The 13,641-nt window shown below is 33.6% G+C and overlaps 1 protein-coding gene across 2 annotated transcripts; it reads right to left on the reverse strand.

Moving 5' to 3' along the window:
* Positions 1-3,788: 3,788 nt before the first annotated feature.
* Positions 3,789-13,582, reverse strand: LOC142341100 (uncharacterized). Of its 2 annotated transcripts, none has more exons than XM_075391980.1 (5): positions 13,493-13,582; positions 11,956-12,088; positions 8,460-8,611; positions 7,900-8,030; positions 3,789-4,137 (listed from the first exon to the last, which is right to left on the reverse strand). In XM_075391980.1, exons 1-5 carry the CDS (start codon positions 13,542-13,544, stop codon positions 3,883-3,885), a joined length of 723 nt encoding a protein of 240 aa, XP_075248095.1. In that variant the 5' UTR covers positions 13,545-13,582; the 3' UTR covers positions 3,789-3,882. The 2 variants fall into 2 exon arrangements, with proteins under 2 accessions (XP_075248095.1, XP_075248094.1); XM_075391979.1 differs by having other exon boundaries at positions 7,900-8,036.
* Between the last annotated feature and the right edge of the window lie 59 nt (positions 13,583-13,641).

Consider the following 13,641-nt stretch of genomic DNA (forward strand, 5'->3'; position numbering starts at 1 on the left):
TGAATTCGATTTTACAAATGGATTCAAAACTTCAGATGTAAAGAGATTTGAAACAGCTAACAACCTATCGATAAATATTTTCGAACTGAAATTTTACTTAGAAAATGAAATTTGGAAACATAAGTTAGTACCTGTTGAGCTAAGTAATTCTGAGCATGAAACCAAAATTGACTTATTAATCTATAAAAATCACTATGTTCTAATTAAGAAATTGCACACATTTATAGGTAATTCAAAATGTAAATTTATTTGTAGAAGTTGCTTGAGTTGCTTTGAACATGAGCATGTGTTGATGAAACATAAAGATAGGTGCGAACAACAAGATTTCACTGCAATTAAACTCCCACTCGATAAACAATTAAATTGGAAAAAGCATTATCAAAAAATACCTCTATATTTTAGGATATATGCAGATTTTGAGTGTAATAACTCACCTGTAGAGTCGAATGTGGGACTTCACACTACTAATATATATAAACAGAATCCAGTTTGTAATGGTTACTACATCGTAAGTGACTTACCCTCAGTATAACAAAGTGGTTATGTGTCAAATTTTGGTCCTAATAATGTAGATTGGTTTGTAGATGAATTTATTAAATTAGAAAACAAAATGAATTTCTATTTTAAAAATACTAATGTTGAACTGAATATGCTTCCTGAAGATGAATATAATTTTGAAAACAGTGACAAATGATGGTTTTGTGAGTTACCTTTTAACGAAAAGAAAGTTAGAGATCATTGTCATTTGACTGGCAAATATCGAGGAGCAGCACATGAAAGTTGTAACATCAATGTTAAGAAACAACAAAGTAATTTTATTCCGGTAATGTTTCATAATTTTAGTAAATATGATTGCCATCTGTTTTTTAAAATTTTATTGAGTAAGTCAAAATCACAGAAATTAAAAGTAATCCCAAAAACAAATGAAGAATATATTTCAGTTAATTTTGTTTGTATAAGGTTCATAGATAGTTATAGATTTTTACAATCATCACTTGACTCATTAGTAAAGTCCCTACAAGAAAATGACTTAGTATTACTCAAAAAAGAATTTCTTGAAGATATAGATCCCCTTAACAAAAAATTGGCATATCCAGATGAATATTTCAAATCATTTGAAGATTATGAAGTTTCATTTGATAGCTTATCAAGGGAGAGTTACTATAGTAAACTTACGAATAGTTATCCAAATGAAGAAGAAATTGAACGCACAAATAAAATAATCGATGTGTTTGGAGTCAAAAATGGAAAAGAATTGACTGAACTATATTTGAAAACTGATGTAATTTTGTTAGCAGATGTTTTTGAAAAGTTTATTAAGGTATCCATAAAGGAATTTGGTATAAATCCACTATACAGCGTGAGTTTACCTGGTTATACTTGGCAATGTGGGTTGAAATATACTAATGTTAAATTAGATACCTTCCAGGGAAAAGATATGATATTATTGCTTGAAAACAATATTAGAGGTGGAATAAGTAGCGTTATGGGTGATAGATATGTGAAATCTGATGATCACAAGAAAATATTATATATTGATGCTAATAATTTATATGGATATGCAATGTCTCAATCATTGACTTATCAAGATCTAAAATTTGACTCCTCTATTGATATAGAAACTATATTATCAACTCCACATGATTCTGAAATTGGTTATTTTGTAGAAGTTGATTTAAAATACCCAGATGAAATTAAATATAAAACAAAGAACTTCCCATTTTGTCCAGAGAATAAATTTTCACCTACTGATAATTTTACAGATTATATGGGTCTCAATAAACCTGAAAGTTATGTTAAATGTAAGAAACTAATTTGTGATTGGACTGATAAGCAAAAATATCTTGTACCCTATAGATTACTCAAATTTTATGTGAAACATGGTATGGAAATTACGAAAGTTCATGAAGTAATATTGTTTAAACAGAAAAAATGGTTGGAAAAATATATTGATTATAATACCCAAAAACGAAATAAGACTAATGATGATTTTGAAAAAGACTTCTATAAATTATTGTATAATGCCTTTTATGGTAAAACTATGGAAAATGTTAGGAATAGAATCAGAGTTGAATTTCTAAAGAATAATGAAAATGAAAAAATTGTAAAATGGCAATCTAAATTATCATTTAACGGCATTCATAAGACCTATAACGTAGGTGATACAGGATATAGTTCCTTCACTTTCAAACAAACAGAAGTTCTAATGGATAAACCTATTTATTTAGGATTTGCAGTACTAGATTTGAGTAAATTGCTCATGTATGAAACTTATTATGAAAAACTACAACCATATTTTGGTTTAGAAAATATTCAAAATCATTATACTGATTGCGATAGTATGGTTTTAAGTATTAAGACTGATGATATTATTAATGATTTGAAAAATCTTGAAGACTTATTTGATTTTAGCAATTTGAATCCCAATAATGAACTATTCAGTAACAAAAATAAAAAAGTACTTGGTAAATTTAAAATTGAAACACCTGAAAGTATTTGGATAGATGAATTTATAGCTTTGAGAAGTAAAGCATATGCATTCAAATGTAATAACAAATCAACTAATAAAATAAAAGGAATTACTAGAGCACAAGCAAAAAATATTAAATTTGAAGAGTATTTTAATTGTTTATTTGGAAAAGAATACCAAAAGACTTGTGATATTTTTTTAATAAGATCAATTAATCATGATATCTTCCTTCAAAAGTTGAGAAAAAAACATTAAATGCATTTGATGAAAAGCGAAAAGATATAAATGAAACTGAAAGTATACCTTGGTAATAATGTATTTATTCATTGAAGTTTATTTGCTGATTCGGTACCTAAAGGTCCCTAATAATCAAATAAAGAGATATTATATTCATATATAATTGTATTCAAAATGTCGACAGAGTGTGAGTATATATATAATCAATTATAAAACTCAAAATTATATGCTTGCCATAGTGCGGATACACAGGCATTCGAGCATTCGAATTACTTTTTATCATTATGTGAACATATTCATTCAATTATAAAACTATATTTCAACATTATGTGAACATATTTAATCAAATATTTTTTACAGTATGCGTAGCTGGCCCACCGGTCAGGCAAGTAGTGTGTGTTTCTTCGCTTTGACTTCATGAGGTGAGGACGGTGAGGTTGTTCAAGTTGGTGTGGGAATTCTGAGCGAGAGTGAGTGCGAAGCACGAACGGTGAGCCACATAGTGGTGAGCGAGCGATGAATTTCTCACTCCAGGTTGGACGGCCGATGCGTCTTTGCGTCATGGAGTCAAACGGAGAAACACACACTACCTACAGCCATAGATTTGAACGCAGAAGTTGATAATTGATTTTGCATATGCTTCATAGCAATTGAGGAGGTGACAAAAAATTACGCTATTTATAAATCATTCAACAGAAACGCGACAATTTTTTTCTAACCTGGTTTATATGGTGTCTAAAACTTAAAATTTTTTCAAGATGTATGCGGAGATATTTGCATGAATCATTTTGTTTGAGCCAATTATTTGGATTATCATTTGGTGTACCATTGCCGGCTCCAAAGCGAATGATTTCATTTTTGTCTGCATTCATGGTAAGCTTATTCAAGGATAGCTATTGGGATACTTCTTTAACATTTTTCTCTAAGACTACTCCAGATTTTTTACCGGAACAAAATAACTGGTATCATCGGCATAAAGAACAATTTTGCAATCTGTTGTGGCACTAGGCAGATCATTGACGTACAAAATGCAATTTTTAAGCGGTAAACTAGAATTATGCCTATAAATATGAGTTCGAAATGAGCGATTTTCAATTATATTTGCCAAGTATTAATACTCAATGATACTAAACAGTTAGTTATAAATGAATAAATAAATTAAGTTTTCAATCATATCAGTTCAGGACATCATCGCGTGCGTCAACTTTGCAAATCCAAGGCTGTGATCGGCAGATGACGTTAGTCTTGAACCAGGAGAAAGGAACAGCAAGGTCAAAGTTGTTGTTTATGATATACTTTAGATCAAGACCCCTGTTGATTGGGAGAGCGAAGGGGGCGCTTCTCAAGATATCTCCCTCAATCTTCAATTCTCCCACACCATAGCCTATCTCAATTATCACGTTGACACATACACTTCGAACGTAAGAAGCCTGAAATACAAAATTTTGTAGCAACACATAGGCAACACAGAAATTTAAATCTTTAAACTTACTGTGAGTTAGGGTCCAGAAGTTCCAGACCCGACTAAGTACGGAAGAACGCAACGCAAAAATCTAATTTCTAGAGCTCACAACGTTACAAAATTGTCCCCAGACATAAATGACGCCGCGATTTGAATGTGAGAAATTAGACAATTGGTCTATTTATGAACTTTTTGCCTGATAAGGCAAACCTCGTTGAGATTAAGCTTCGTACTGCTAAGTCAACATCTCGACAGTCTTTTGACATCACATCGTCCGACGTTAGACTGTTATCTCATGATAGTTTGTGTGGATCAAAATAACTACAATCTAAAACTCTTTACACATTTAGAAAAATATACGTATAATTTAGCACAGTTCTTTCTTGAATGGAATACTTATAAAATGTTCAATTCTGCAATTCGAGCAACTTATCCTGCACAAAATTCACAAAGAGACGTCATAACTCTGCAGAGGTATACCCAAAAATCTTCGCCTTAGTGCAAATCGCTTGGCATCTAGATAAACAAATTCTGCAAAATAAGCAGACAAGCTTAGTAACTATTATTCGAAAAAAATTGGTTCCGCCGTTATTTTCAGAATTGAGAAAGTCTCAAGTTGGAAAAAAGGTGCCAAGTCCTGTAATACATTATCGCGTTGTTTAGATGTCTACTTTTCCTGAATGTATCTATAATCCGCAGTTGATGTATATAAAATCCGCGATTGTGACTAAATTAACGCGAATTTGCTTTTGAGTGCGTAAAATTGGCTAAAATCATTGCAATTTGAGCATATAAAAGTAGTTCCAAGCTTAATATCATACGATATACAAGTAATATACGTTTATCACAATGTTTTTATTTATTTTGAATTGTAAGCATGAAACAAAATAGCAACTTCGTCTACGTGATGTCCAAGATGAACCAAGCAAGCCCCCAAAAATCGAGATGTGCATTGAACCAGTGACCACTAAATTATATTGTTTTCATCGATTTGAGACATCCCGCAGTGCTCCTAAACTTTTTAGTTTGGTGCCATTTAGATTATCTTTGCAGCAGACAAATTTTAAATTTGCTTATGTTCTATGGTTGATTCCGCTATTTCATCAGCAAATCTAGCTTTTAGGTAAAATTTTCCATGTATAAATATTTTGAAGCAAGCTCTGAACTCCTCTTATTCATCCATAATTGCTCAGACTCAATAGAATAACTTTTTTGTAAAAAGTAACATATGATTTGATTATCGTTTTTTTCTTGCTCATTTTAGATAATGAGTAATTTCCAATTGAATTTCACAAATCAATTTTTCAAATAACTGATCCAGGAGTTTTGCGTTTACTGACCAGTGTCTATTTGCAGATAAATTCCAAGATAAAATGGAGAGACTTTTTGGTAAGAAATCATGTAATTATTACTTTTTGTTCTTGTTTATTTCAATTCATGGGTAAATTGCAGTTGAAGTAGGCAATTGAAGTTGTTCAACTGAGTTCTCGATTTTAACACTCAAATTTTTAATATGGCACTCATTTTGGCCACTTTGAATGAGAGATGTAGTGAAACTATCTTTGATTCCAAAAAATTCTTCAACCGTTCAAGTATGCTAAATTATATTAAAAAAATATCTCCTTAGCCAAGGAAAAAGTTCGTTTTTAAGGTATTCAGAATACTGTCAACTTTTCAGTAATCTCTATAGATGAATGAAGGGGTTTTCGAGAAAAGGTAAAAAGATTTTTTGTCTTTTTTCTCGCTAGTTTGTACTGTTTTATCAGGCTTTTATCAACTAATGAGTGTTTTCAATTTAAATATTCATTTCAAATGCAATAATTCAAAAATCGGTAAAACTTTATTGCAATGACACAAAAGCTGTTACTAGACGCAGTTTAACAGAAATCTGTCAAAATACATCCGTAAATAGAAGCCGAAAAACATTAAGATACAATTGAATGATTTCATTGCTGTATTAAATTGGAAAAGGTTCATTAATAGCAATAAACAGGAAAAAACAGAAAACATTTCATTTGTGAATTTTCCCAAAAAAAATACATCTATTGACTCTTAGCAATTGGAATGAACAAGACGTGTTAGAAATTTGCTACAGAGAAAACCTTTCTTATATAGATGAAAAAATTTACTTAACTGCTATGTTTACTGATTAAATAGCCAAATCATCCACAGAGCATGACAAAAATCAATACAATATCTAATGCAAAAATAGTTTTAAACGGCACTAATCTAAAAATTGAGGTTGTTTCGAAGATAGAATTGATTTTAAAAGCATCATTTTGTTGCCATTGATTTAATGCGCATATTAATTGTTGAGGGCATGCTTGGTTTATCTTAAATTCAAAATAGCTAAAAACATCGTGTTAATTTATTCTAATCCCTATATGTTATTTTGATAAGCTTGAAACCGAGCACGCAATAAATTACGCACTATTGCCGATTACAAATACTTTAACTGCGTATTATAGTTACCTTCAGTGCAAAAAATAGATACGTAAATCGCGCTAGAAAGTTTCGTAAAATGGGCAAAAAAAAATAGGATACATAGCTTGTAGCTCAATTCCGCAGTTACAATTCGGACACTTTTGCAATACGGGTTGCAAAATTCCCCGCAGTTTTACTCGAATTGTCCGAAGGATCTGTTTTTCGCAACATTGGTAGCACACATTGCATGGTCGGTGAAAGGTTGCCGACCCATATTAAATGGTCACGAAAAGACATGGTGTCTCAAAATTTGAGTATTACGTATAATATTAGACAGTTCTAAACTTTCATTATGTCAGATAGGTGGTACATCCCGGGTCGAAGTGTCACCGCCATTCAACGCAAACTTATGTAGGATAAGCGGTGAAATTGCATAAATCAGGCGATGAATGCGGCGAAAAACCTTTATAGCCTGGTAGCAGTGAAATTACATAATTTCACCGCTAAATTTACTGGTGAAGTTACATAAATTCGCCGCTTTGAAAAAAGTGTCCCAATTATGTAAGAGAAGCGGTGAATGCGATGATATTATATAAATTTACCTCTTAATTTAGTGGTGAACTTACATAAATTCACCGCTTAGAAAAAAGTGTTAAACTTGTGTGAGAACAGCAGTGAATGCGATGAAGTTACTCAAATTCACCGCTTATCTTAGTGGTGAAATAACATAAATTCAACGCTTAGAAAACGCTTCGAAATGTCTTTTGTTCAACGAAGTTAAGATACATTTATTAAAAGACGCAGTGAAAATTTACCCATAAATAATCATACATATTTTTAAAACTTTATTAAGCATTGAATTTCCGTAACTTCACCATTATAGTAAGCGGTGAACTTAGAAAAAATCACCACAATTCATCGCTAAATTGTGTAATTTCAACGCTAATCTTACAAAAATTCAACGCGTATGTTTCACAAAATTAGAGTGAATTTGATTTGAATTCAAAACAAATACGCTTGCTTTTAGTGAGACGTGGCGCAGTGGAAGAAGAAGTGGGTGACATGCTGGAGGTGAGAGGTTCGAATACCTGCGACGACGGTAGCTTGAAGTTAGTGGTCAACTGTGGTGTATTTTTGTTAGTTCATTGCTTCCTCTAGCGGTGAACTTATATAATTTCACCGCAAAGTTATGAACGAAATTTGCCGTGAAAAAAAACTTTTCACCGCTTACCTTACATATATTTACAATTTTTTTCTCGACCTGGGATATATAGTTGGTTAGTCATGTGGTTTGCTGTGACTTTACCTGTACATAATTGACGTGTTTTTGAGGCGATGTGTAGAAGTCGAACATGTGATCAATATACAGTTCTGGACTGACTCCCTTCTGCTGAGCATGGTACTTGTAAATGTACTCCTGGAAGTCGCAACAGCTGTCTGAAACTGGTGTAATATTACCAATAGGAAATCAGCAGCTGTAGAAAAGATCGTAGGTCGACTTATGAAAAAAAAACTTTGGGTCCACCGCAATTAAGTTATAAAAAGACTATCGGTTGACCATAAGCAGGGTAAAAAAAGACCATTGCTGGTCATCCGTAATAGGAGTATGAAGAACTTTGGGTAGACTTTAGTGGTGTTCTTGAGCACGTAACTAAGGTAAATTAAGGAAATTGGCGCCTATCTCGACGTTACTGGTCTTTTCATATGGTCGAGCGCTCGACTAGGGTTTCCGTTTTCCTACCACGGGCATATATTATTATGGAAGATAAGAACTGTTCCCGCAATCATTCAATCCCGGAACGGGTTATGAAAAACGCTATAAACAGTAATAACGCTAAAAATACAATAATTGAGGTGAATGCTAACCAGTTCCATCTGTGCTGACAAGAGAGAACCAATTAATGAGATGATAGGAGTGTTTGATGATATCACCCAGTGAGAACACATCCACGTCACTGTATGTCCTGTTGAGTGAAAAGAGGTCATCGTAAGACACCGCATGTAGGCAGAAAGATCGGCTGAAAAACATCACCGCATTGCTCTTTGTCTTTTAGACTGAAAAACCTTCGAGATATTTGGAACCATTCATTGCCAACCATATATTGAAGATATTAACTTGACCCAATGAATTTGACAACACTTGAAGCTTATCGCAGCCTGTGTTATATGTGATTGTAATCACATGTAGCCCTGATTGTGGGCTCAACTCTAAACCACCTCCGATGAGACCCAGAGGGCGGGGGATGGACAATGGTGGCCCAAAGGTCTGATCATGTGGTAAAATCTGGAAAATCAGTCCGAAACAGTCTGGAAACGATCTGATCAGATACCCCAGAGTGCACAAATGTGGCACAAAAACGTTAACTGAGTTTACCGGTATCAATTTTAGCTAATCTATAATGATGGCTTATAACAGAAGGGTGAAAAAAACCATTAGTTTTCAATTAATTCTTGCAAGATTTCACATTCAAAAGGCGTTTACGAAAAAAGTCATTTAGTTCCAGTTTTGCTGATCAAGAATTCTGATATCAGTCATGATATTTGGTTTTCAGTTAGTTTTAACTACCAAAAACACACAAATAAATTATCCGGAATTCAAAAACTTGCAAGATTCTTGCAAGATTTTGAATCCTGGCTAATTTTTTTTTTCATTGAATTAGGTTTCGTTACTTGTTCAATAAACAATAATTTGCTTCAAAAATGTTTCCTAAAACATTTGCACCCTGATTTATTTTTTGGCCCTGATTGATATCTTGCAAGAATCTTGCAAGCTTTGAATCATCTTGCAAGATTTGAATCCGCTCATCACTAGGGTTCTGATCAAAGTCGTCTTGCGTATGGAAAGGGCGATGAGTGACCATTTGGAACGCAACAACGTTTTTTAGATCGCACATTGGTCTGGTTATCACGAAAGTCAGGAAGATTATCTGACCAGAAATCAAAGTGGGGAAAAGGGCCTGATCAGTTGTCTCTTAGATCTGCCCGGGTCGAGGTTTTAGGGTAAATTTTCGTAAGAAATGCGGTGAATGCGGTGAATTTTTGTAAGAAATGCGGTGAAAAAAAATAATTCACCACATTTCACCGCATTTCTTACAAAAATTCTCCACATATGGTTTCCAAAGTTTACTCAATCTTATTTAAATTCACAAGAAATAACAGACATAATTGACAGTTGCCGCAGTGGAATAAGCATATGAAGGCATGCAGGAGGTCAGAGGTTCGAACCCGTGTGGGGCCATTATTTTTTGTAAGAATACTGAGAACGCGTGAAAAAAAATAATTCACCGCATTCACCGCAAAAAGATGTAAGAAATACGCGGTGAAAATTATTTTTTTTTCACCGCTTTTCACCGCATTTCTTACGAAAATTCACCACCAAACCTCGACCCGGGTGGAACCTCAACCTGCGAGTTCAATTTTGTTGCAAGGTCAGTTATTTAGTTAGGAAATGCGCATGAACCGCAATACGAGCTGGTTATCGCTGTCGAAAATTATCCACGGCGGTTAGCCACAGAATTCAAACATTATGGGAAAAAAACTCAATTGAGGAAGGAAACGTTTGATCTAACATGGATTTGTCATTAATTCACGAAGCGTTGAAAAACTCAAAAATAAAAACAGTTATTATAGTTGCGCAATTGGCCTAATGAAATTTCGCTAGAAGGCAGAAATAATGAAGCTGCGCAGCAGTAATTTATAAAAAGTGAAAACAAATTTTTCTTTAATCGTAGTGTAATTTTTAAGGGCCTCGAAACGAAGTGGAGCAAAGCCATTGTCAAACATATGATGACGTTTTCACTTTTCTTAAGCTTTCAAAGGATACATCATTTGATTAATGAAAGAAAACTTGATTTGGCAGGTTCTCTAGTTCCCACTGTTCGAGACAGGATGGCTAACTTACAAGAAGGATGGTTATCTTGTAAGTTTCCTCCAAACTTCACCGTAAGGGTAGAAATAGTGATTTTATTTATTTATTATCTCTATGTGTGTGGTGTGCGTTTGTGTGTGTGTGTGTGTGTGTGTGTGTGTGTGTGTGTGTGTGTGTGTATGTGTGTGTGAGTGCGCGTGGTGTGTGTGTGTGTATGTGTATACAAAAAATTCTTTTCAGGAACTCTACAAGGACCCACATGGACCCAAAGGAACTCTCAAAGAAACTTTCTTCAATTTCGACAACGACAACAAAAACCGAAAAAATCAAGATTGTTAAAGATCAAGAGATGAATCAAGAAATTTTGACGAAATGAAGATCTATTTATTTTCTCTATATGTTTGTGCGTGTGTGTGGTGTGCGTTTGTGTATGTGTATATGTGTGAGTGCACGTGGTGTGTGTACGCAAAAAAATTATTTTAAGGAACTCTACAAGGACCCACATGGACCCGAAGGTACTCTCAAAGAAATTTACTTCAAATTCAACAACGACAACAAAAACCGAAAAAATCAAGAATTTTAAAGATCAAGAGATGAATCAAGAAATTTTGATTTTGAACAAGAAATATGAAGATAAGTTGAATTTTTTTCGAAAAAAAGAAGATTGAAGATGGAAGGATTTTTCTTTTGATGTTTAAGATTATTGTTTTTATGATGTTTTCTATTTTTGCAAAAATATGTGTCGACGCCAAAATATGTGTACATTCATGTTCAAGTTTCTTATGTTTTTCCAGATATTAGGCAAGACGAAGGGATAAATTGTAAGAGCCTTATAAGATCGAATAGCAAACTTCTAAGAACTTATAATTTGGAAGGTTGACTTGCAACACCTTGCAAGGTTTAGTTAGTAGACTTGTAAAAAAACTTATAAGTTCGTTGGTAAACTTATAAGAACTTGTAAGAAAAACTTATATGGCGATGCATAAACATATTACAACGTTCTTACAAGTTCTTACAAGTTAACCATCCAGTCTCGACCCGGGTCTACATTGCTAACATGTATCGTAAAAAATAATTGCCAGCGCGAATAAATACACTCACCAGCATTTGTACTCTGTTGCATGTCGCGGTTCCGGAATAAATAACCCCAAGAAAAAAACTCACTTTATTTTTGATGGGAAATAAACAACCACGGAAATGAACTGACACTTCATTTTAGAAGAGCTGCGCATTTAGCGCCTTTGGCCATGCCTCTCGAGCCATGGCCATGCCTTAGCGGCTCGTGGGACTCGATATGAAACTATCACAACCGAACAAATATGACGACCAAAATTCAAATTTAAAATGTTTTTTTTTTCGTGGGGATTTATTTCCTAGACCCCGCATGACGTAATGCACCAAAGTATCTTTGGAGAACAAGATTTCTGTTTTTATTTACCCTTGTTTACGCGTCAAACGTATATCTATTGATTGATTAAAAATATGTATACTCACTCTAGCTGTATACACTTGAGACCGAACCATGACCATACATTGGGGAGTATAAACTGCTGTGACTTCCAATATCTATCATTCCAACCAATACTACCCTTCACTGCGGGTATGAATGATGAAGACGTGAACGCACCTGACAAAAGCAACTACTTGTTACACATTTTACAACCAATTGCTGGAAAAATTGTATTATTCGTTGTTATAAACTATTTAACACAAGGAGTCTCAGTTTATTTGCACAATCTTGACGGCTGCCATCCTTATTCACTGCCAATTTTATCTGACATGGGGACAGAAAAGACTTGTAAAAACCTCCCAGAAACTACATATACATTGATGAAGAATAGAGTACTTAAATAAGCATATTAGTAGAAAAATTCTGCCACGTTACACTGGCCAGACAGCCTCTGAATATGTAGCAACATACAAGCTCTTTACATATGGGCATCAAGAAACAAAATTTTGGCAAGATAAACAGGAACAATTGACCATGATATCGTAAGCCGTCGAAAAAAACTGGCACTCAAAACCAAGATCTGAAAAAGGAATTTTAAGCAGGATTTTTCAGGAAAACCCGTTTATCTCAATTTGTTGACAAAGTATGGAAATGTTTGCCAAGAGTGCCAAAATCAGGTATCATTTATAAAGGTGCATCAAGTTTTAAGTCATTGCGGGCTATGTTTGAGGCTGTCGATTTGTTTATGTTTACAGTGCTCTGCCGCACAAAATCATTTTGTAATTTGTTTCAACAGTTTGTAGACAAAGCCCTAGGCAACTAAAAAGTAGCTGTTTTAGTTTCCAAACGAAGTCTGATTTGAAAGTTAGATTCCAGAGAACAAGCAATTGATTGAACCAACTGCCAGAAACGTTCATTATCTTCCCATGAAGGCATAAGAGAGATTTCAGACCCTGGCAGAATTCAATGGCTACTCTGAAAATATTCAGTTTTTTGGATGAGGATATAAAGCCGTTTAAAACAGAAGTAAATGCAACTTTGAAAAAATAATCTATTCAAAATTTCAGAAAAGTTTGAAAACAATTGGATTCAATTCCATAAGATTATTTTCATAAGAATAATAACACGTATTTAAGTATTTAAAGTGATCTAAAGCAAAGCAAAAAGTTTTTTTTTTAATTTTGTGAGTGTTTGTGAGTTTCAAGGAAAAATATAAGGAAATTGAAATGGGAGAAAATTTTGTTCTTTGATCAACTTCAGAATTATTTGTAAATTATTGAAACCAATCGTAGAAGTATAGGAGCTGTACTTCTAAGCATTGGAGCATTGGAATAATGTAGAAATGCCAGTCAACTTCCCGGGTCACCGATCATACATTCTGTATTATTCGCAAAAATAAATCATGTTATCCACATGTTTCAATTTTAGCATTTTCTTAAAGGAAGGAAACTTCTACTCACAGATTTAAGGAACTTCGAATATTTGTGTAGAGAATTTTGAGTATTTTAAGAAACTTTGACAAAACTTTGAATATTTGTGTTTTAAAAACTACCCGGCTTAAAAATTTGGGGAAATTCTTACCTTGACATAATAGCAGGGAACAAATTAAATTTGCAACTGTGATTGAGTTCATGTTTCTCGCTCTGTCAATATGTTACAATTTATTAATTCAATAATCTAGAAATTAAGTGCAAAACCTTGACGTTTGGTTTTATTTACATTGAGAAACG

This window comes from Convolutriloba macropyga, chromosome 6 (assembly GCF_964194025.1).
Source record: "Convolutriloba macropyga chromosome 6, txConMacr16.3, whole genome shotgun sequence".
In the NCBI taxonomy this organism is placed as follows: Eukaryota; Metazoa; Xenacoelomorpha; order Acoela; family Convolutidae; genus Convolutriloba; species Convolutriloba macropyga.

Coding starts and splice junctions, on each gene's coding strand:
- LOC142341100 (XM_075391979.1), bottom strand. CDS start 13,544: ATGAACTCAATCACAGTTGCAAATTTAATTTGTTCCCTGCTATTATGT. Junction 12,089..13,492: donor TTCCCTGCTATTATGTCAAG/GTAAGAATTTCC, acceptor TGCTTTTGTCAG/GTGCGTTCACGTCTTCATCA. Junction 8,612..11,955: donor CTCAAGTGTATACAGCTAGA/GTGAGTATACAT, acceptor GATGTTTTTCAG/CCGATCTTTCTGCCTACATG.